Genomic DNA, 23,977 nt, shown 5'->3' on the forward strand with positions numbered 1-23,977 from the left:
CTCTGGGTTGCAGTACTGCCATCTGTCTGTATTACAGCAATCTGATCAGCACAGATAAAGCATTGAAACAAAAACCAATTACTTCAAAGTAATTATGGTTCCTACTTAAGTAATGCAGAAGAAAAGTTACTTCTGTTGAAATCTTTTATTTTGAAAAGCATAGAACACTACTATCCATGACCAGCAGCATGCTTTTTGCAACAACTTGCTGTTCTTCTGGCACTGCTGTGCTTCCCTAAAGCAGCTAGTGTTGAGCTCCAGGTTAGATCTTGTCAGAACAAACCAGTTCCCACAACCCTTCTTCATTTTTTTTGTATATGCGAGGTTTTCTATCAGGAAACAAGGAATGAGATGGAAACGGATGTTCTTTTAAAAAGGTTAATGTAGAGCGAATGTGGGAAACAAAGTGGGGTGGCTCAGCCAAAGGCGATGTGGAAAGATTCTGAAAAACAAGATGATAGTAAGAGCTGCTTGAAATTTGGAATACAAAAACTCTCAATTACTCTCCCTTCCAATACAATTATTTTTCCACCCTTCCCTTCTGTAGGCAGAGGAGAACTTTGACAGGCCATTCCCATTCTCTGTTCTCAGCTCAAGAGTACCTGTAAAATCTGTTGGTCATCCTGATCCAACCAGAAATCCACATGTGGGAAAGGCCTCCAGAAATAAGGTCCAATGTGTAGCTGTTCAGTCTTTGCATCATAAATGTTTGTCAGCTGCAGTAACACAGAACTGTTTACAGGGAGCCTTAAGAGTTAGGCAGCACTTAGACAAATAAAAGAGACAGAAAAACAATTTAAGCTGGAAAGCATTTGTACTGCTGTAATGTGAGGGAAAGTACAGCAATAATAGTGGAGTGGCACAATCCTAGGCTGCAGCAAATGAGAACAAGCCCAAATGCTGCAGCAGCAGATACAGAAACAAAGGAAGAAAAACTACTTACCTTTGGAAGGCCTCGTTTTTGCCTCCACTGCCAGCCCTTAAATGAGGGCTGGGAAGGGGTGGATCCTGGCTCTGACCTTTCCAGTCACTCAGTGCATTGCATTGCAAGCACCTGACCTTCCCTTGGCTGGCCCTGCCTTCCCCCCAGGTGCTCCGTCACTGCTTCAAGCCATTACTTAGCATTTCCACTACAGCTACCAATCTGTTTTTCTTCCCCTGTATTATTGATTATTCATTGCCCCTAAGCTGTCTTCCCTTCTAGCAAAAATAACTGACTTTGGAACTTTATTTCCTCTTATTTATACTCACTCTTGCTCCTGTTAAAACATGGGCTGAACGCAAATCCTCATCTGGCCCTTTTTCTGGAAAAGTTGCAGGGAAAATCTCTGCTGTTTTTACATTCACAGCTGGTAAGAAATAGAGTTTAAACTTAATTAAAATTGTTTCTCTTACCAAACATTGCTTAAAACAACCATCTCCACAACACCACTATTGTAACAGGAATTTTAGAAGCTGCCAAATACTATTCTTATTTCTCATTGCCCCATGCCCCATTTTCTTAGAACTTCTGCTTTCTGCTACACCTCCAAACAGCAGCACTCTACAACAGGCATTATGTAAACATTAAAGGCAGTGCATTTACTACTAGACTCTAAAAAAAAAATCCAGTTAAAAAAAAATTCTGTCTTCACTCACCTATTCCATAAATGATTGGAAAATGAATATCCTTCTCTTCTCTGTCATTTAGTTCTGTAAGAAAAAAAAGGTCAAATATGTAGGGCATCATATTTTTTTCTGAACAGAATTCATTCAGTTGTGGATTACCAGAGAAGAATTGAGCTAATGTTGCGTAAAAAGACGCAAAGAAAAGCAAATGAACAAAATCAACACAGGAAGAAGCCTAAAATAAATATTAAAGAGGTCATAAGGTCAAAATTAAAATGTTGAGGCCTGGAATAGAACTCTCATATCAGTGGGTCCAGCTCCAGTCACTGTTTTCTGCACAAGCCATTTACAGAAAAAAAGCAAAACTGCTATGATGTCAAGTTTCAAAAATGCAAGTCACCAGTAACACTTAAATACAAAGATTATGTATGACCTGAATACAATACAAAGAAGAGGAAATAATTCTTTATGTGACATCACATGTTACGAATTAACTGATGGAATTTATGAACAGTCTAACAACATCAACCGTCATTAAGTTCCTTTCTCAATTGCCTCTCTAAATACTCAAAGCTATGCAAAGGCGGGAAATGTCCAGGTAACAATCACAGGTCCTCCCCAATCTCAATTGAAAGAATCTTTGCTGAGCAGGCTGTTTGACATTAACACACTATAAATAATAAAATTTAAACATACAAGTCAAGTGGGATGACATGTACTGTGTATTGTTATAAGAGATTAAAAAAGGCCATGGATGGAAATCTCTCTGTACTTCGATTTCACTAGCTAAAAATTTTTCAAAAATAAAACAAAAGAACACAAGGAGACATTTTCTTACCTGTTACACAGAAAGTCACTAAATGAACATCATCTGGTTGGAGATCAAATGCTCCTACAGCAACAACAATAGCAGCAATATATAAGACTGACTGGTGGCAAAGCAGGTGCTGTATATAGATGGGGGGGATTATCAGTGCTGCGTACTGCAGAATAGATGGGCAGAAAGTACCTAATACACTGTTCTTACATAATGCAACAGAGCAAAGAGTATTTTTCAGGTTTGCTTCAAACCAACTTTTAGAAAATTAAAGCCACAGCTCCTAAACATATCAGTAATTTACAGAGAGTAGCCATTTAAGATGTCAAAAGCACATTAAAAAGTTGTGCCACTTGCTCCTTCTACTGACACTGGTTTAAAGTAGCTCTGGCATCACATCAACTCTGCTTTAGTTAATTGTACATTTAATAGCTCATATTTAAGTGTATTTTCCTAAAATGTTATATATGTAGTGAGCAAACCCAGTCTTTCATTATATGTATTTCAATTCTCCTTTTCCCCATTCCACACTTCAGGAAAAAAAAGCTCACTTTTTTTCCCTGAAGTTCTAATAGAAATATGTTTTGAATTGTAACTGGATGCATAAAAACCATAAAATTGAAAAAATACATTAACCAAAATATTCTGTGCTGAGCTCTCATGCAATATGTAACATACATAACAGGAATTGCATCATAACATGTGAGAGGGCAAGAGGGGCACATCCCATGGGACATCTGCCAGACCAAGTTCCTCATCCCACAGCCACCTTCGTCAATACATGCCCCTGTCTCTTCCCAGCTCCAGTGCGGACAAGGCCTCTCTACATTTGGGAAGTGCTTAGCACAAGCCAGGGCACTTGAAATGTCTAAGTTGGTACTTTATGTTCCCAATTTGTTCGTAAAGCACCATAACCACTTCTCTATGCAGATTTCATGAACAGAAATAACATCTTTCATCAGACAAATGCAAGCAAATTAAGATGCACCTCATTACATTAAGGTGAAAAAGAAATAGTAACTGATCAAGACACCTGCATGTACAGATTTGGACAGGTGACAACACCTAGGCAAGATCACTCATCAGCTTGTCAGCAGCCGAACTAGGAATTAGGTCCAGCTGAACTGCACTCCCATTCTACCCCCTGCAGTGCATGTCAGGAACAAATGACAAGTTCCTGCCCCCAGCCTGGCCATGGACAAGGCTCACAAGTCCAACCCCTCCTCTTCAGTGAGTTTGCAAGAAGAGACAACACCCTCCAGAATGAATCCCCACTTGTTCCTATTAAATGACGGTGCTCAGATTACAAGCAGATTTTACCCAAATCCAGTAAGAACTATTTTTTTTCTACACGAGAGTGGAAAAAATGTGAACTTACTAAGAAGCTGATTAGTAAGTTTTTGTGATAACTGCCTATCATCATTGAAACCTCCAACTAGGTGCACTTCCAGCCTAACAAAGATGGAATAACAGGAAACAGCAGTTAAGATGACATCCCAAAGTGAATACCTTCACAAAACAATCTCCAGCCCAAACTACAATGCAATCATTAGAGAAGCCTCACTTCTTAATGTCCATATGTGTAGCAAACTGTGGTTGGTAATTTTATTTTGACCAATTAGGGAACATTCAGGAAACAGCACAATATTAAAAAAAAAAGAAAGAAAGAAAGAAAGAAAAAAACCTCAGCAAGCATTACATACATGCAATTCTATCTAACCCCAAGGTATCTGTGATGGTCAGCACCTCAGTTCTGGACATAACTCAGTAACCACCTCTCAGTTCCCACAAAACAGTGAACTAAATGTGAGGGAGTTTACTCCCATGATCTCCAGAACTATTCTAGGCCGTACAGCAGTGTTCTTCTCCGAGAGGCGTCTATATAAAGACAGGCATTGTTTGTGAGCCTTTTGACCAAACAAAAAACAACAACAAAAACAACTAATGACAATACTGGTTTTGGGTGCAAGGTCTCAGAAACAATAAAAAAAAGTGAGAGGAAGCATCATCAATCACCTAGCAAGGCCAAAATTCATCTTTCAAAACTGGGCAAGGCAGATCATGAGTATTAGAGACCATGTCTTCCAAGTTCATGGAGTTTTTGTTCTTATCAAGCTACAGAGGCAAAAAATCTCCACACTAAGGAAAAACCTTGCTAGCCAAAATCTGTTTCAGGATTTTTTATTTTTTTTTCCTAGTATGGGTCCTTTAAAAATTCCAGACAGATTCTCAGATCCAAAAGGAATTTGCAAGACCAACATTTCTGGTGGAAAATACAGAACAACTAAAAAGAGCAATTTGGAAAGTTTAGCACATCTGAAACAAAAGTTACTGGGAAACAGTAAACACCAAACCACTCAGTGGCATTTCTACAGAGACACTATTCAGAATAGAACCATGCTTTAGATCACTGATAGAAAATACCCACAAAAACCATCATCAATAAAATAGTTATCATTTTCCACACGGCCCCCTGCTAGAGATATCTCTTGCAAGACTACCTTGTCTGAACCCCATAAAATCAGATAAAAATTCCACAACTTACAAAATGCAGTTACCCTTGTCAAAAAACAGTACATAACAATTAACAAAGCATAGCTGACCTTCCATAACCTGTGGTGTTAGAGAAAGATTTTACTGAACTCATGATGAGCGACACTTCCGCTTCTGTGTCTGATCCATCACAGTGTGTCAAGCAGGTGGCTCCGCTGCCTGAGGAAGATGTGAGAAGACAATGACACTGGTGGACATTATTCACAACCATAATTCAGATCAACACCAGTCTGCACTACTACAGTAGTGCAAGAACTACACCCCACCTACTCATTTCTGTTAGTTCAGTACCCTGCAGCAGAAGAGATAGGCTAACTGCACAAGACAATAGCCTCTATGCGTGCCCCATTATAAAAATCAGCTTAACAAATGTGACTGGTGCAAACGCCTTCCTACTAAGGACCAAGCAACATCCTTGCTGTCAGAAATACAGAAAGCCTTTTCCATAAATTCTACATGTGTTATTGCTAAACCCTGCTGACCCAGCTGGCTGAACTCTCTGGCATTCACGCCCAGCCTGAGATGGTGCAAAGGTGGCCACTAGAGCAGATCAAGTTTAGGATCTGTTCATTTAGCAAAGTGAACATGGAACTGGTACTGAACAGACAAACTGTCTGAATTTATCACTCAGTTAATCCACCTTGTGACTTTTTGAGATGCCAGTCTATATCAATGAAATTGCAGTTTATTTAATTAATGCAGCATAAACCAGTGATGATCCCAGCTGTACTACTTCAGAGGTACAGGCTTTGTGCAGAACACCCCTTAAGATACCTGTGTGTCGGAGCACAATTAGGTGGCAGGTAGTTGCATCATCCGATCCAAGAATAGACACAGAACCTATTTTCAAGGAGAGAGACTTCGTATGAACTTCGCTGTCATAATAATTACTTCAGCAGAAAAAGTGCTTACATTCTTACATACCATCATTAGGGGTGGTCACTGCAAATTCTCTCTGCTGGACATACAGAAGCCCTTTGGGTTCCACAATTTGGGTAGGCTGACTTCTTAGAAGTTTTGCCTTTTCCTAAAGACAAATGATAATAAAGACTACAGAGGCTGGATTCTCAGGTATATCTGTCACTTCATAGAAACATCACCTCCAAAAAGCAAAGGGACCCAGGTGAGAGACAAACATGGCATATTTTGTATTTTGGAGGATTCTGAATTTCTAGTTTTTCACTTTCCTGCCACTGATCAGTTAGCTGTTAAATCCCATTGTTCTACACACAGAAAATACTCTTTCCCTGCTTTACGGAAGGTAAATGGAGGTACAAAACAAAGCAACAGGACGTGGCCAGGCTGACATCAGACAATGCCAGAGCAGATCTTGGAATTTTACACAGCACAAAATCATACACTCGAGTAACGTTGGAAAAGACCTCTAAGATCATCCAAGTCTAAGGGTCCACCTACCACCACCAATGTCCACTAAACCACGTCCCTAAGCACCACATCTACATATTCCTTGAACACCATCTGGGATGGTGACTCCCCAGTCTCCCCGAGCAGCCTGTTCTGGTGCCCAACCACCCTTTCAGAGAATTCTGTCCTAACATCCAAAGTGAACCTTCCTGGTGCAACTTGAGGCCATTCCCTCTCATCCTATCACTGTTACCTGCCAGAAGATTTCCTTCTTCTCTGAAACTCCTGAAATGTGAAAGTTTCAGCCTCTTATCGCCACAACCCAATATATTTATTAAGTACTAACAAAATGTAGCTATTAATCATCACGCTTAATTGATGGAAAACCAACTTCCTGGGCTTTGACCGCGCTGCTGGCTGGGTTTTGCATGCATTTCTACACTAGGGCTGAAAAAAACCAAAACTACTTCACTCAGTTTTTATCACATCTGCACCATTTTTTTTTTTTATTAACCCCCCCCCCCCCCATCCTACAAGAACTCAGTTTCCATAAATCAGCAATTTTTTAAAATGAAAAACATTTCCCCACCCAGCTCTGTTCGGCAGTTCCTAACCCACGGCCTGCCGTTCTGATTAAAACATTTACAGACTTAAAACGAAGTTAATACCTCTCCGATATCGCAACCCCGACGTCCACCCCCAGCTGCTGGTTCACCCCGGCGTCCCCTGACCCAAGGGCACCGACCGCCACCGCCGCCCCACGCAAAGCTCTCGCTTCAAGGCCGCTACCGCCGCCCGCCTCCACGACACGGAGGCACTTCCTTCCAGCCACCTCGCGCCTCTTTCGCGGGGACAGGGCCGCGCAGAGCAGCGCTTCTCCACGCCGGAGCCGCCCCAGACCAGGTACCTCCGCGGGCGTGGACCACCCCGAGGCCCCGCAGTGCTCACGTCCGGCCAAGCGACGGGGCGCTGTCGGGCCTTCCCCTCCCCGAGGGGGCCCTCAGCGAGGCGGCCTCAGGGCAGGAGCGGGAAGGCCCCGCGGCGACGGCACTGCCGCCTGCTCACCTCGAGGTGCGGGTGGGCGCGGATCACACCTCCTGTGAGCCGGGTCAGATCAATCCGCTCCCCGTTAATCAGCAGTGGCATGGCGGGAAACGCCCAAGGCGGGAGGCGGCCGCTCCGCGCTTCCTCCGCAGGGCCGCGCTGGACCAAGTCGGGCGCCGCCGCGCGGAGTGCTGGGAAATCGCGGCGGGAGTCGCTAGGGGCGGAACAGCGGCGGCGGACTGAGAAAGCGTCGCTCGCTCCGCGCTCGTTCCCGAGAGCAGCGGACTGCTCACGGTGCTACTACAGTTCTTAACGCTCTGTAGCCCCCTCCTCCTTCCCTTGCATAACTATTCAGGAACTGTAAGAAACCGTTTTGGAAATGTCTGCCATCAGCTCTCCAGTTTACAAATAAACTATCCCCCAGCTCTTTGAAGCCTTTCCCAAAACAATACTAAGGAGGAGAGGACAGCCTGAGCAAAGGGGGCTCTCAACAGAGACTGAGGAAAATAAACCACACACTCTACCTTTCCAGTCTCATTTTCACAAAATAAAGTTACAGCAGATACTTTCTTCAACAAATGCTTCATATTTCACAGGGGACCTCACTAGGTGAAGCAAAATCACCACTGAAGCAGCACTACTCTCAGTATGAGCAGCACTTACAGAACAGGCCATGCAGCAAAATGCCAGGATCTTCTATAGCAGTGCTGGTTGCAGCCATACTAAGCCTAACAACGGATGTATCATCATAGAAGAGTCATAGAAACACTAGGAGCTCCTGCCCGATTATTATTTTTAAACAACTAAAGTTGACTCTGCCCCTCAGAACACAGCTCAATGCCTGCACATTTTTAATGTTATACTTTGTGTCATGTATCCTCTCCCCTTCCTCCCCCTCCCAATTTTAACGAGACATGGAAGCTACTGTATCACATACCAGATACTACACCTTGTTAAGTTTTGTAGAGCCTCATTTTGTAAGTGACCGTGTTGCTGAAGACATAAAAGTGAAAGAGCAGAAAAAGGCAGCTTCCAGAGAGCATTTTCCTTGCCATGGTTGTGAGAGGGGTACTTCTGTGCCAGAAGAGAGACAACTATTTCAGACGGAAATTACTGTTTAATGCACAGGAACAATAGTAAAGACAACTAAAATTAAAAACAAAAATTAAGTTTCAATTTATACAGTGATTAACAGATCCCACTAACAAATTTTGCAGCATTACCCCTGAAACTACTTTTCAGTCTGTCAGAACAAACATCCCAGCTTTGCAGAAGTTAGACTAGAGAGATCCTCAGTTAAATACAAAGCATAGAATCGGCACTCTTAGCATCAGTCTTTATTGGCTCTGAATAAATGCACTGTCTTGAAAGCCTACAAGCTCAGACTAAAAAAGGGCAGATGAACTGAGTCCCACATGCATTAAATTTTCAACTATATGTTACACAAACAACATTTTTTCCACTGTTTAGAATCAAGAAAGAGGATATAATCACGAAAAAAAATGAAACAAATCTACAGAGAAACTCTTCACTGACACCCAAACAATACAACAATAACAGAGACATCAATTCCTTTTTACAAGGGATGTGGGGTTTGTTTGTTTGTTTATATTTTCAGTATTCACATATAAACTTCAAATCCTGAAAATAAATATCTTTTTCAGAGTGCTTCTCAAGCACCTCAAATAAAACTATCTACAAATCATACTTTCAGCTACTCATTTTCAACACTTCCAACAATCACCACTTCACATATCAGAACTTTCATAGCTGGAAAAGCTGTGCATCATCCACATGTTTAAGCAGCAATAACGCTTACCATCTGAATACACTCACCACTACCAAAGGTCTTTACTAAGCACTGTTCTCCAGACAGGACAAGCTTAGAGATGCGTGCAGCAAAATCACTGTCAGAGTGGCTTCCCTATCATGAGATCACAGCATTATTTGAAACTATCTTAAAAAGGTCAGCAGAGAACAGTTTAAATACTGACAATGGATTTCTGGTCACACAGAAATCAATAAGAAGATCAGAATTTCACCCAATATATAAAACCTCACAGAGAAACATTAGTAAACAAAAGTTTTTAAAGGTCATGAAAAGCTATTTAAAAAAATACTCATAACTCATAAAAAAACATTTCAATGTGAAATTTGTAAAATATCACCCTATTTATTCTCTAGACTTTTCTAGCAGCATATAAATTTATCTTAATACATCCACAGAAATATGATGATGAAGGATTTGCCAGTTCAGAAAGCTGAGCTATAAGGTCTGTTTGCGAGCAAAAAACTGCACGCAATTTTCAACCTCTTCCACTTCTAGTTCTCCAGGTCAATGTGCGCATGACTCCAGATATTGTGCATGACAGTCTGAAGGAGAGCCAATGCTGCTCACTGGGCTCCGGGTATTTGACTCATAAGAATTTGGAGTAATTTCAACCACACCCTCATTTTGAGGGGTTTCTCCTTTCAAAAAGTCATCATCTTCATCTTCAGAAGTACCCTGCATGAATTGAAAAGGATCAGTGAGAGCAAAAATACATTCCCGGTCTCTCTGAAGATTTAACAGAAGTAACAACTGCTAAAACCAAAAAATGGTATTTCTAAAATAAATTCTGAAATTCATCAAATCTCCTATCAAAACACTAGAGTAAAATCAATAAACTTACCAGTTAACAAAAGGCACCTACAAATCTACAACACTGTATTTTTCCCATGATATCATAGAAAGGGAAGAAATGAAAAACATGAGCCAGCAGTGTGCTCTTGCAGCTCAGAAAGCAAATGGTATCCTGGACTCCATCAGAAGAGGGGTGGGCCAGCAGGAACAGGGAGGTGATTGTCCCTCCCTATTCTGCCCTCATGAGGCCCCATCTGGAGTACTGTGTCCAGGTCTGGGGCCCCCAATACAAGAAAGACAGGGAGCTCTTAGGTACAAGAGGAGGCCCACAAAAAATGATCAGAGGGCTGGAGCACCTCTGCTACAAAGACAGACTGAGGGAGCTGGGCTTGTTCAGCCTCAAGAAGAGAAGGCTGTGGGGTGACCCCATTGTAGCCTTTCGATACCTAAAGCGAGCCTACAAACAGGACGGGAGTCAACTCTTTGAAAGGGTAGATAATGGCAGGACAAGGGGAAATGGTTTTAAGTTGAAGGAGGGAAGACTGCGGTTGTTTATCAGGGGGAAGTTCTTTGCCAAGAGAGTAGTGAAGTGCGGGAACAGGCTACCCAGAGAGGTTGTGGATGCCCCGTCCCTGGAGGTGTTCAAGGCCAGGTTGGATAGGGCCCTGGGCAGCCTGGTCCAGTATTAGATATGGAGGTTGATGGCCGTGCATGTTGCAGAGGGGTTGGACCTTGATGATCCTTGAGGTCCCTTCCAACCCAAGCCATTCTACGATACTATGAAATACACAGTCGACCAAACAGTTGAAAAGGGATAGACATTCCACAAGAAGGTAAACAGACTACGTAGAAGCAGTGGAAGAACTTGGGATGTACTAGAAGTGTCATGATCAGTTAGAATGGTAGGAGAATGAGATATACATTCATCGTGAAACAACTAACTACAAAGTGGATGGATTCCAGTGACAAGACTGCATCTACACAACATGGATGCTCCTAACAGTTGTCCTGTGTGTCCTTGTGTCCATACACACTCTTCCATAGAGGGGCAAAGTAAGGTTGGATCAATTCCTAAAGTTTCCTAACTGATTTCAGTCACTGTCTCTCATGTTTTCTGTGCTTATAGTCACTAGCTAACTAACCAACCAAATAAAAGCAGCTGACAGAGTGGCTACTGAACTACATCTTTAACAGATTACCTTTTTAATTGGCTTCTTCAGATTCTCTAGATCTTCAGCACTCAGTTCTTCCCAAAACTGATAAAATGGATCAATGGTCTTCTTTGATCTGAAAGTGGTATTGAACGACAGTGCGAGTTATTTTATTCATTAAAAATAGTATGGATTTGATTTTAACAATAAAATATAGAACGCTTGGAATTCTAATAGCCATCTTCAGGATTTCACAAACTCTGTCCCTATATAATCCTCAATTAATGCCATGAAAGATTACTCCGTTTCACTGATAAACGTAAATTAAAATTGTTTGCTTAAGGAGTTCTGAAACAATTAGGTCTTCTAATCCCTAGCTAGACATTTTCAACAACGACACTGTTTTCTCAAATTCTTTTCCAAATTTTTAAAAGATAATCACAGGTTAAGATACGCAACATCAGAAGTACTAACGCTCAGGGAAGAAAATCAATTTAGTTTCTTTCAAATTTTAGCTTATTATTTGCTGCAAGACAAAAATGAGCTGCTTATTTATCAACTACACCTTTTGAGCACATAGGGATCAAAGGGGAAGAAACTGTCAAGCGGGTTAGTGCACATCTGCACGAAGTCACCCCCAGTGCCACTCCGAACAACTGGTATAAACTGCCGATTGTTTCTCTCAATAATTGTGTAGCAGAACACCAGCTGGTATTTCCTTTAAAAGATAATAAGGGAAAGATAAGCATTTCCAGCACAAAGATTGCAAATGTTTCAAAAGGCATTCAAACACAAAAGTTATTTTTAACTAGCATCATTTCTACCTTCCATTTTGGAACTGATATTAGGTGCTTCCAAGACAGCCACCAGTGGATGTACTTTAGAGTCTACTCTCTTCCTCTGCACTCCTGCAAGTTTTACTCCAATTAGAACCATACTGGCACTAATACTTAAGCAGTGAAACAGTTTTATGGTACTGTAGGATTTAATTGAAACTGAACCAGAAACAAACTTATCCCACTTAGAATATGGGAAAAATTCTGTGTTCTCTTGGATAACAATCAATATTTTGTGTTATATATCTCAAGTCCTAAATAACTGTGCTGTTATTATACGCAAACATCCATAAACTGGTATCTAGATGAAACTGAAGTAAATGAAAAAGGTACCTTGTAATGGCAGCAAACAAGTTTACAACAGAAGGTATACATATCTTCAGAGGGTTTAGCTGACACATGACAATGCGCTCAAAATTTAAACTCTGCAGATATGACAGACCTTCAAAATAAGAACAATTATCAAATAAACCTATTATATAGAGGTTATACATTATATACTCTTAACTGAATTTTTAAGAATTTCCAATCTTACCACCGTGCACAAGATCACAGAAGTAAATCCTACATCTCTCTATTACAGTAGAGATCTGAGTAGAAAAGCTATTCCAATTTATGGCAGATTGCCACAGCTGAGAGATCCTTCCAAAGACACTACATTTCCATGGGAACTGAGAAGGACACGGAGACTTTATGGACTGTTATCAACTGAAGATCACACTAGTTCGACACAGCTGGAATTCAAACATGCTCAGCAAGCAACTGGGGCCAGAAATCTAAAGTTCAACAATTACGGGCACTGCTTTCAATGCTGAAGAAAAAAGATTATCTAGGTTGGTAGCTCAGGTGTTTAAGCTATCTTACTTCATTCAGGGTACAATGAAAGTCTGTCAAATACTTGACTGAATTAACCATTACAAAACAAATCTGCAGTAAATCTTGCAAATGAATCCCAACACCTTTCAAACCTGTTATGCTCACCTTTCCTTAAGTTTCCATCCAAAAGTTGCTTATGACGGAAAATAAGTGTATAGAATGCTGCCTGACACGCAGAATAAAATGGCCCATGGAGAGCTACATCACAATAAGCATTAGCCCCTGTATCCTGATTATCAATGTATTTATGCATCCAATTAACCAGCAGATCCAGGCACGCTTTTACTGTGCTATAATAGAGAAAAATAATGTGTAAGAACAGATTCTAAAATGGCACAGAAGAGATGTTAAACAAGCAATCAAAGATCTCAGTTACAAAATAGTAATTAAGACAATTATCACTAGAAAAAGTAGATTCTATTATGAGCTTTCTCCTTTATATCAGCAGGAAACAAATCAACATATCAGTACTGAAAATCCCAGTGAAAGCACAAGATGCCAGAAGAGATGAATCCAAGAATGCATACTGCATGGGCATGTGCAACAAACAATATAAATTCTGCACTATAAGCAACGTCCAACAGGTAATTCCAATATCAAATTAAGTTCACCGTTGAAGTCATGGAGCCCACACCTTTAACAGCATAAAAATACAGAATGTATAAATACGAAATATAATGATTTTCATCCATTTGCTGAAATATTTTCAACATGTACAAAAATAGTTGGACACGTGACTTCCCTGTCTCAGAATCCATATAAAATACTTAATAAAGATTATTAAAAATACATATATTTCTGAATATCAGATATACTGAGTATCCATAACTCAGCCCAAAGTCAACATAACCTAACCATGCTCTTATATCAAAACAACTTACACAACTGGAATAAATTTAGCTCTTGCTAAGAAGCTGCCAATGTAACTTCCAGCAGTTTGCCTGATCACCGAAGGATTATTTGGATCTTGCAGTTTTTTCCAGAGATGGTCTAAAAATGCCTCAGCCAATCCCTGGAAGGAAGATATGCAGAAAACATGGGTTGTTATAGTAATGACAATAATAGATTCCTAATATTCAGTTCCAACAATTTCCATAGTCAAACCATAGAAGTCTTTAAAAACAATAACAAGGTTAACAGGAAGCAACTGTTAACCACCCTTGGAGCAGAAGAGACAGGGGTTATCCAATGAAAATAGCAGGAAATTGAACTTTGAGAAATACAAGAAGTTGCTCTTCATCATAAATGGTTATATTCTGGGACTTGTTGGCACAGGAAGTTCACAATACCAAAAAATTATATCACTAAAAAAATTAAAAAAGCAATGAGATATCTACCCCTCAAATTTGACCATCATGCAATGCTCCTGCAAAGGAATGTCACTTTTGTTCAGGAAGTTACTGAACTGTTGTTAGAGGCTGAGATGCTATTCTAACAAAGCACCATAATATGCTTGCTATATTCAAGTATTCTTTCCAATACATCTGCTATTCACTGTCAGAGGTCAAGGATAATGCTAAGCGGATCTTGAGCTGATCTTATGCCAAAAGTACAGATGTTCTTATTTTAGAATTATAAAGAGAAAGAACGGTACTTTGCCTAAGAAATGGGAAAACGGAGGGTGTTGAACAAACAGTAAATATAAATTCCAAACTGAAGAGCTAACAGAGCAGTCAGTTTTTGGATGCTGATCAAATTTGCAAGAGCACTATGCCTCAGTTTTAAAAGTCCAACTGACTCCTGTACAAGACTTCTATTACTACATTCCTTCACAACAGGCTGGTTTTGAGCTGCTTGCCATTTATGAACAGCATGGGGAGGGCTGAAAATTTAACAGGGGGTTTGGAAAAAGGAATAACAGAAGGGAAGGAGAAAAAGGATACTAATAAATCCTGATGTACAATCTTCAGAGAAAATGGACAGTAATAGTAGATCTATAGGGAAAAAAGCAACAAACTTTTGTAGAAAAGCTGAAGCATAGGCTTAAATATACTTCATTTTAAGAACAGTTTCTACTCACCGATTTTAAGCTACAGATGTGAAATATGAAATACTGTACATGACAAGAAGCATGGGTTGGTAAAATGAGCTTGTCAAAAACAGAAACGAGATCCCGATACAAATCTTTTGTCTTGTTGATATCAAGCTTGCCTACACAACAACAAAAAGAAAACAAAAATGAGTCATATCAGGTTTTTTCCTGCCCTCATGTTGTGAAAATGGCATTTCTATCTTTCAGAAACAGGAAGAAATATGTTAAAAAAAAAAAAAAAACACTGTCAAGCTAACTTGTAAGCTTACCTGGCAACTAACATTAAATGTTTGTAGTGAGACTCTTCCAGAAGATTCTCCATATAAACTAATGTAAAAGTAAATCTGTGAATGTAAGCATTTGCAATACTGACAGACTGCAAAATTTGCAATAACGTGCTACTTCAGAAGGGGCAAAAGAAAACACTAAGAAATAAAACTGCCTCATTAATGTGATAAAGTAATTTTCTAAATATTCTGTCTTAAATAAGTCTAACATTCAGCCCCTAAATAAATGCCAGTGTAAGATTTGTGTTTCTAATAAATAAATAAATAAAATAAGGTTTTTCCTTTAATACAAGTCCTTCACCAATTCCAACTGAGCGAAGAGGCTGGTTCTTCTAACCTACTTTTTGTGCTTATGATGTTCTAAGGATCCACAATTGCAGTACTCAAAACAGTACAGCAAAGCAAACGATAAAATACTATGGTTAATTAGAAAGCATTTCTGACCCCCTAAGAAGTTTAGTAGCACAATGAAAAAAGAAAACTATTTACTCTTATACCACAACACATTACATTTTGGGAACAGTGCCATATTTATACAATCAAAATGTCTCCAACTGAAGATCAGGCTGTTAATATCATAAACAAACCTTTGCACCATCAGCCAATAAACAGTGGTCAAAGCCAGGAATGTGCTCACAGTAGAACTCTACCACTAAAGGATGAAGGCTTGCTTTCTGCTGCTGCAATAGAGAATTCCTCTCATGTTTTTCTTATTTGTTAGCAAAACAAATTTATTTTTCCTGTATTCTTACCATCCACATGGCAAACATCTTTGATATAGGCAAACAGGATGGTCATCAAAATATCCAGTCGCTCTGCAAGTGGATGGGCCATTCTCTCACTACTGGGAGAGACTTTGTTTTCTTTTCTTTCTTCATCTTCCTCCTAGTAGATAAGATAGTGGTTACGCACCCTTCATATACACTATGTCATAAATGATAACTTAATTACAATTATATAGAGAAAAATGAAACGAGATCTCTCTGTTCATGGTGAAGGTTTTGTTCTTCTTTAAAGCAGTTCCTATACAGTTCAGTCTAGGCAAATTTTCGTAAACTAAGTCAATTACAATTAATAAGCTTTATATACAGCTGCTTGTATTTTTTTCATAAGGAAACTGATCTACTGTATATATTCTGGATATTTATATCATTACACTCGGCATGTGGAGAATACATTAATTGTTTGTCAGCTACTCAGGCTTGAAATTTTCCTGTTTACAGAGCAGCAATAACAAAGCAGTTAACGTATTATTACACTTAAGTTTCAGAGCAACTTAAAGGTGAAAATTCTACTAAAAAAAAATGTAGCAAACAAAATAACCAACCATGTCAAAAAGTCCCTCCTCTGTAGATTTTTCCTCACTATCAGAGTTATTAGCAGCTTCTTCAGCATCTTCAATATCTTGCTGGGGAGTACTAACCTACAAACAAGAAATTAAGTTTTATAAGACCATGACAGCAATATGAAATATTCCTGTTTAGAATCATACAATGGTTTGGGTTGGAAGGGACCTTTAAGATCAACTAGTTTCAAGCCCCCTGCTCCCTCTAGACCAGGTTGCTCAAAGTCCCTGATGGTTTTACTTCCCTTCCCCCCACCCCCCTCCCAGTTCTCTCCTCCATCCCACAAAGAAGGCAGGGAGCATGAGCAAACTGCTGCGTGGTGCTCAGCTGCCTGCCAGGTGAAACCACAACAGCCCTATAATGGTGATCATGACTACTAGTGGAACATAATTTTAGTGAAGAGTATTTCAACACCATTCTTCCTTGAAAGACGATACAGAACAAACTTACATCCAACTTTAACAGCTTTTCAACAATAAGTTCCAGAATCTGAAGCCTCAGTGTTGGAAGGTACACTGTAACTCGTAGGAGGTTATGAACATAGCATTCCTGTAACACAAAATTAAGAGATATCTATAAGAATGTTAACCGAAAGTCTCATTCTGTCAAGGATTTTTACAAAATACATTTCCTAATTTGTCACTTAAAGAGACAGATACAGTTTAAAGGTTTTTTTTCCCCCCCCATAAACTTTCCCAAGACAATGAAAACAACAAGCATATTACTCAGTATTTCTAGAATCAGGTCTAGCAGCACTGTTTGAAGTGAGACTAAGAGACCTTCATTTCTGGTTACTATAATAAACAGACAATTCTAAATTCCACAAGTAAGCATCCTTAGAGTTTTTCTGATTCTAATTCAAAGAGATTAACATACAAGTTCTGTAAGTAACATCTTTTGAGTGATATCCACTTCATTTTGCAGATATAGATCTGATGCCCAAGGTTATTTTGATTTAAGAAGAAAAAAAACTTCTAGTAAGGTCCTAGGAAGGGAAGAAGCAGTTCTTGTTAGGTTCAAAATAGCTCCAACTGACCTTAGCAGGTAGAGCAAGCAAATGACAACATATTAAGTTGGAGACAGTGAATATAAAGACCATACAAGAGCAGTAACCTTCCAAAGCTTCCAGCTTGCTTTCCACCACACAGGAGCATCATAATAGAGATGTAATAAAACAACATAATACACTACCCTACTGGATTTCATCTATATCATCCATTGTTTTCTGTCTGCTTATCAAATTCCTTGTTCTTTCAAAGAATACTTTCCAATTTTCATACTGAGACAGGTATCCTACATTCTCCTTAAAATACAACTCTGAGACTTATCAAAGAAGTCCATCTTGTGCATTGATTAAGAAAACAATCATGTGGAAAAAGACATGCAATTATCTCATTAAAGACTTGCATAATGCTTATGCACAGGGAACTTATGCATGTTTGGACAACCTTTCACTAAACAGGCACACATGGACATATATGTTTCCATAGGTAAAAAAAAATGACAAGATTTTAAAATCAGAAATCTGCATAAAATACCACCAAATCAACAGTCACACCGTAGAGTGTTTTCCTATATTAATAAGTGAGTGAATAAATAAATGTAATGTTCACAGTTCTTACCAGAGTTCTTTCTGATTTATTAATGAAAGGAAATTTTTCCACAAGTATTGGCATAAGAAACTGCAGTGTTCTGCATTGGGGGGGGGGGGGGGGAGGGAGAGAGAAAAAAAATAAAATACAGGTTGTTATCACGGGAGCAAGCTCCAGCACTATAAAAATAGACTGGAATCAGTTTATTCTTATTTCACAGTAATTTTATTTTAAGGTAACTAATTATATAAAATTTGTTCTGTTATTGCACAGATAATAAGCAGTAAACTTTTACTGTGGATTAGTTAAAACCTACTTCAACTGTGCTGCTATAAGCATGACTTTCCTTGTGTTTCCTATTAACAGGATTCTCAGCTGCTGATGTCTGTTGACATTTTATGATTGGATATAACATTCTACCAGTTACTGAATGTTAGGAAAAGTCACACAATTAAATTAAGTATTGTATTTCCAATATGGAAGAGAAAAGAAATCTGTTTATGAGCTTTATATCCAAGCTTTATATCTGTAAAAAAAAAAAAAAAAAAAAAGGAGATGAAACCAAGGAATTAAATACTTACGAAGGAACATATTTTGCAACAGTCTGCAATGCTCTGTGGCATGTATCAAAATTTTCAGAAAGGTCTAGAGAAAGAAGAAGGTGCTATTATCCACTCAGGAATCAACTAAAACAGTTCATGTCAATTAAACATTTTTAACTTCCCCAGGGAGACTGCATTTACTGGGATTTTGTTGTTGGGTTTTTTTTTCTTTCTTTTTTTTTTTTTTTGCATTGTGTTTTGTTAAGTTGAACTGCCCAACTACTAAAGTAACCGTGAAAATTAAACCAAGTACAATTCAAGTTATCCCAACAAACAAATTCTTAATTTGCCACCACCGCCAAAGCCAGGTACTGTTGCCATGCTGTTTACACTGAACGCCTAACTTGGTAACCCAAAATTTACCCCAAAAACAAAAACAAACAAACAAAATAGAAAATATGTTAAAATCAAGTGAGAAACTAGATAAAATCAAAAATTATGCCTTATTTAGCAAGAGTTAAAACAAAAACCACAAATAATTAGGCTTCTCTAACAACAATGTGGTGAGCTGCCTTTATTTTGGGAAATGGTTTCAAACTGGAAGACAGCAGATTTAGGCTAGCTATTAGGAAGAAATTCTTTACTGTGAGGGTGGTGAGACACTGGAACGGGTTGCCAAGTGGGGTTGTGAATGTCCCCTTCCTTGAAGCATTCAAGGGCCAGGCTGGATGGGCTTTGAGCAAGCTGGTCTAAGGGAGGTCTGGACTACAGCAGGGGGGTTAGAACTAGATGATCTTAAAGGTCCTTTCCAACCATGCATTCTATGATTCCATGATTTTTTTTTCCTTGAAATCTTAACAATGCCACAAGCAAACACCAGAGTAGTTGCATCAACCCAAGCTGAAGCGAAATTTATTACAGCATTCAAGATACAAAGACACAGATAGCTAAATATCTTTTAAGAATTTGTCTAATCAATAAACACATAATTTTCATTATTTATATCAATTGTATTTGAGTTTACCACAAGCAGACAACAGCAAAAAAAAAGCCTCAAAAATTTCCCAAGCAAGAGAGTTTTACTGAAGTAAATAAAATGAAAACAGGCAACTCCTCACTATCCTTTGGCTTTGAAACAATCTAGGACTAAGAACGTTCTCCTGAATATTCACCATGAATCTTAAAAATGCTGCACCAGTAAATACCAGTATTTTGCAAGTAACAAGGAATGAGTCACAACACCATTGATTCAAGTATAAAAAAAAATCCTGACTTGGTAATTTAAGGATGTACTGCCTCCTACAGTTTCATATTAACTCTTGTAAAGTAATTTTGCAAAAATAAAGCAACATGCATTACATACTTCTTTTGTAAAAGTATTACAAGAGCATACATAAGCCATATTTCCTTCCATACTCACTTTCTTCATCATCATCAGAATCTGAAATGTCCACATCATCTTCTCTGATAATTATTCGAGCTACCAAAAATGAGATCATCATTGGAATACTGCACAAACTTATGAGGTAACAATTCCAATGCTAAATCAAAGTGCACTGGACAACAGTCTTCAATGCAACTTAAGCATCAAAATTACCCACAAGACTTTCTGAAATAACAGTCAAAAACACTGTTTCAATCAGAGAACCAGGAGGTTCTTGAGAACATCTGACACGATCATCATTAGAGCTTCTGTTTTTCAGTAGTAACATCACACAGTTCTTTCCTTCCCTAAATTTCTTCAATAAACAGGCTCCATTAGAGTTCTAATTACCCATTAGATCTTCTAAAGTCTAGGTACATAAAATGGTCTGTATTGCAATTCAGTCATTCAAGTTAAAGTAATCAACAGAAAACAAACAAACAACTAGATTGTGATGTATTATACAGAATTTATATACAAAAGAATTATTTTGATAAACAAGTAAGAATATTAAGAGAAAAGTAACTTACGAGGAACAAACTGAGATACAATCATGCTCAGGCATGGCCTAAGATGGACAGTTTGTGCTGACACCAGATTGCCAAGAAAACCCAGATATTCTTCCACTACCTCTCGGCTTCTTCTCAACCATGGCAGTTTCTGAAAGTAAGTAAAGACCAAGGTGTCAAACAGATGTTTTGAGTACTAAACTCTTAACCTCCCCATGTAATAAATGAGTAGTTACCAGCAAAATGCTGACCAGTTGCTCAAAGTCCTTGGTCAGATATGCGACAGAAGATCGAAATTCATGCAGCCAGTTAATGATCTGGGCATCCTTAATATAAGCAGGAAAAAAATAACAAACTTATTCTGATAATATGACCAAAAACAATAGGATTTTTTGAACAGCAAAACCCACAGAATCACAAGTCAAAGATTAAGACTGAAAACTGAAATTATTTTCACACAAGCACAGAAGGAATTTCTTGAACTCACACCCTCACCAATGAAAATTCTTGAACACAAGAATACACACCTGCCAACCAACAGCCTGCATGAGAAGTTTAAGTGACAAGCTAAGCAAGGTATGCAAACTGCATTCACAAAGAATATATCTGTGGCACTTAGAATCTTACTTTCCTTTTGTTTTTGCTCTTAGTTTAAGCAGAGGAACATTCAAATATTGAAGTAAGAAATATATGGAAGCAGAACCAATTCCACAGAGAAATTTTTACACTGATTTTGCTTGTACTCCCCAAATGACCTACTAAAAAAGATGTATTTTACAGAACACTCTATTTAGAAAGAAAAGGAAATCCATATAACATTATCTTTCCTGCAGCACTCTCTAACAACTGTGTGGTTTAATTAAAGGACAAAAAAAAAAGGAAAAAAGAAAAAAAGATGCAGAAACACAGTGGATACCCACAGTTGTAAGAAACAGCCCTGAAACTATTCCTCTAACTGTGAGATACATGTGAATCTTAATGCTTAATTAACTAAGTTCTTAGTGAGAGCTGAAGGAGGTAGTAACTCACAACATAAAGGCTATGACAGTCAGCAGTTGTGGTTTTATCTACATTAAGAAATCTGCAGAGACAGACACTACTGACCTAGAAAGGTGGTGTCTGAAAGAAAGATCTCACCAAAAAGCAGTTTCTCACTCTAAAGCACAGTCAGTAAGCATGAAACACCATTTATCAGGATTCTGCATATGAGATTTTTATCTGCTCATAAAAAGACAGTAGCTGCTATTCATTACTTCTGACATTTTCTATGAAGTAAACAGCAGTTATATGTTATTCAATGTTTAAAGCAAAGGATTTGCTTTTAAGCATGAGAATGACTTGTGTGGAGACACTCGGACAGCTGAGTGTTAATCCATCAGTCCTATGCCAGGAACTTACCTTTATGTCAGGATCTGACAGCTGATGCTTTAACAGCTCAAAGTCAGTGGTTTCACCCTGGCATAGGGAAGAAAAATAAATGATGCTCGTTATTCTTCTAGAATAAAGACAAAAAACATACATAAAGAAATAAACAACAACAAAAAACCACCACGTTTTATTAACATATCTCAACAACCGAAGAGTGTTTAATCACAACGCAAAGAACACGAGTGGCAAAGCACGAGAGGCATCGGCAGCAGAACACATCCCCGAGGCGGAGCAGCTCCCCACAGACATTCGCTTCCCAGCCGCTCCACACAAGCCCGGGCTCGCGAAGTTTCCACTCGCACACCTGGCACCAGCCCAGAGCCTCCGACGCGGCAGCGGTAGGTCAGCACGAGCTCTCACCGGGATACGTCGCCCACGCGGACGGAGGGCCCCAGCCCCGTGCCGCGCACTCACCCGTTCGTACTTCAGCAGAATGTCCGTCAGCGTACCCCCAAACCGCACTGTCTTCTTGGGCGGGGAGCTAATGAACTCGTCCCCTGCCAGCATGTTCACGGCCCCACGCGTGAAAAAAAAAACGAAGCCACCTCAGTCCCTTCAGCCCTCGCACTGCACTCCACCTCGTCTCGCGGACGACGGCGGCAGCGCGCAAGCGTCCCTCCACACCACACTACCACACGCCGCACCCAGCAGAAAAGAGCCCGCGTCTCACCGGAAGTGAGGAACGCTCCTCCCCTCGCACCATAGAGAGGCGAGGCTGGAGGGGCAGAAACTACTCCGGCGGCGGTAGCGCAGGACGACCGAGACGGGCGCTATCTACCGGCCCCGGCCGGGTGTAGTGCTCCGTACTGAGGCATGGTCCCTGCTACAATGTAGAGCTTCCTCGGAAAGCAAAACTCCAGATTTGACCACAATGTCACACTGGACCAGTTATTTTGCTGAGAGGAGAAAACAAACAAATAAACAAAATGTAATTGAACCCTCACGATCCTAACAATGGAGTCATGCTGAAGGTGGGCTGAACAAAACACAGTTTGACCCTGGGAAGCAAGTAGGCACCTTCCAGGACCGAGAGACAGTTAAAGCTTTCGGAAACTTCATCTTTGCCATCGTTCTCCAAACGCTCTCAACAATACACCCCATTGACATTCCTGTCTCAGTGCAGTAACAGCTTCTCCTCTCCCACCACTGAGCACTGCATTCATGGATGCAGTCCCGTTCCTCAATGCACTCCAACTGAATATATTCAAGAATATAACCATAATTCAGAAGGAACTAAAAACATGAAAATGTTCAATAACTTTCACAGAACACCTTGGAAAAGTACAAATGAAAACACATTTTCCTATATAGTTCTTCAGTAATGTTCAGCGTGCTCCCAACCTTCATCAATTCAGCCAAATACTTCATGGTTCCCTAGCTCACACAGACCAGCTACAGCAACAAAATGACTGATCTCGGCCCTCCTCCAGCTATAGCATCCGCTGATCCTCGGGGTTGGCCACCTCTGTAACACGTAGTTCCTCCTCAACAATTCTCCTCCCGAGAAAACCCATAAGTCCCACCAGAGATTGTTAGAAAATTCATTAGTAACTTTCATTTAGTTTCTCCCTGGATAAGATGTTCCTATTGAAGGAAAATAAGCCACATATACAGCACACATCTAAAGAGCCTAACAGCAAGTATTTAACCCTGAAATTAGAGTTACATGATCCTTTAGTAGTCATAAAAGGAAGCATCCTTTTGAGCTAGCACTAAGGCTTAGCCAGCTATAAAAAGACTCGTGTATAAGCAACACAAAGATGAAACCTGGTTACAGGAGACCCCGTCTGTATTTGAACAGTGCTGAGACTGTCCTTGAGGTCTGAAGGAATCTAGCTACTGAATAAAGCTATGTTCATGCAACTACACGCACTCCTACGCGTGTGCAAGTTCTTTGCAATCAACAATGTAAATGTTCTTTGCATGGACTTTGTGCTGCATTGAG

General features: G+C 39.6%; 2 protein-coding genes and 1 long non-coding RNA gene across 6 annotated transcripts; 1 reads left to right on the plus strand and 2 right to left on the minus strand.

Moving 5' to 3' along the window:
- Window positions 1–130: 130 nt before the first annotated feature.
- Window positions 131–7,558, minus strand: NTAN1 (N-terminal asparagine amidase). 3 transcript variants are annotated; one of them, XM_015294297.4, is made up of 10 exons: window positions 7,409–7,558; window positions 5,903–6,005; window positions 5,753–5,818; window positions 5,029–5,137; window positions 3,804–3,877; window positions 2,447–2,500; window positions 1,639–1,692; window positions 1,252–1,349; window positions 603–716; window positions 131–442 (listed from the first exon to the last, which is right to left on the minus strand). In XM_015294297.4, exons 1-10 carry the CDS (start codon window positions 7,487–7,489, stop codon window positions 263–265), a joined length of 933 nt encoding a protein of 310 aa, XP_015149783.2. In that variant the 5' UTR covers window positions 7,490–7,558; the 3' UTR covers window positions 131–262. The 3 variants fall into 3 exon arrangements, with proteins under 3 accessions (XP_015149783.2, XP_015149784.2, XP_046756897.1); XM_015294298.4 differs by lacking the exon at window positions 7,409–7,558 and adding an exon at window positions 7,012–7,364; XM_046900941.1 differs by lacking the exon at window positions 5,903–6,005 and having other exon boundaries at window positions 7,409–7,449.
- LOC124417204 lies at window positions 7,149–8,803 on the plus strand. The gene is made up of 2 exons (XR_006931510.1): window positions 7,149–7,246; window positions 7,984–8,803. It is a non-coding gene; the product is annotated as an uncharacterized LOC124417204 (long non-coding RNA).
- On the minus strand, window positions 8,485–22,700 carry RRN3 (RRN3 homolog, RNA polymerase I transcription factor). Of its 2 annotated transcripts, XM_015294142.4 has the most exons (17): window positions 22,447–22,700; window positions 22,003–22,059; window positions 20,841–20,930; window positions 20,626–20,755; window positions 20,093–20,152; window positions 18,712–18,775; window positions 18,161–18,230; window positions 16,989–17,087; window positions 16,520–16,615; window positions 15,945–16,077; window positions 14,894–15,024; window positions 13,755–13,885; window positions 12,979–13,163; window positions 12,331–12,439; window positions 11,727–11,879; window positions 11,210–11,297; window positions 8,485–9,893 (listed from the first exon to the last, which is right to left on the minus strand). In XM_015294142.4, the coding sequence occupies exons 1-17, from the start codon at window positions 22,537–22,539 to the stop codon at window positions 9,723–9,725; spliced, it is 1,860 nt and encodes a 619-aa protein (XP_015149628.1). In that variant the 5' UTR covers window positions 22,540–22,700; the 3' UTR covers window positions 8,485–9,722. The 2 variants fall into 2 exon arrangements, with proteins under 2 accessions (XP_015149628.1, NP_001264085.1); NM_001277156.2 differs by lacking the exon at window positions 11,727–11,879.
- Window positions 22,701–23,977: the final 1,277 nt, after the last annotated feature.

This window comes from Gallus gallus, chromosome 14 (genome assembly GCF_016699485.2).
Source record: "Gallus gallus isolate bGalGal1 chromosome 14, bGalGal1.mat.broiler.GRCg7b, whole genome shotgun sequence".
Lineage (NCBI taxonomy): Eukaryota > Metazoa > Chordata > Aves > Galliformes > Phasianidae > Gallus > Gallus gallus.

Bases quoted from the DNA above. Each gene is read 5' to 3' on its own strand.
- NTAN1 (XM_015294297.4), bottom strand. From the start codon at position 7,489: ATGCCACTGCTGATTAACGGGGAGCGGATTGATCTGACCCGGCTCACA. The intron at 2,501-3,803 runs GTAAGTTCACAT...TTGTTGCTGTAG, and splicing joins ACTTACTAATCAGCTTCTTA to GAGCATTTGATCTCCAACCA. The intron at 1,350-1,638 runs GTGAGTGAAGAC...ATTTCTTACCAG, and splicing joins TCCAATCATTTATGGAATAG to CTGTGAATGTAAAAACAGCA.
- RRN3 (XM_015294142.4), bottom strand. From the start codon at position 22,539: ATGCTGGCAGGGGACGAGTTCATTAGCTCCCCGCCCAAGAAGACAGTG. The intron at 12,440-12,978 runs GTGAGCATAACA...CTTATTTTGAAG, and splicing joins GGATGGAAACTTAAGGAAAG to GTCTGTCATATCTGCAGAGT. The intron at 9,894-11,209 runs GTAATCTGTTAA...CAATTCATGCAG, and splicing joins TGAAGAAGCCAATTAAAAAG to GGTACTTCTGAAGATGAAGA.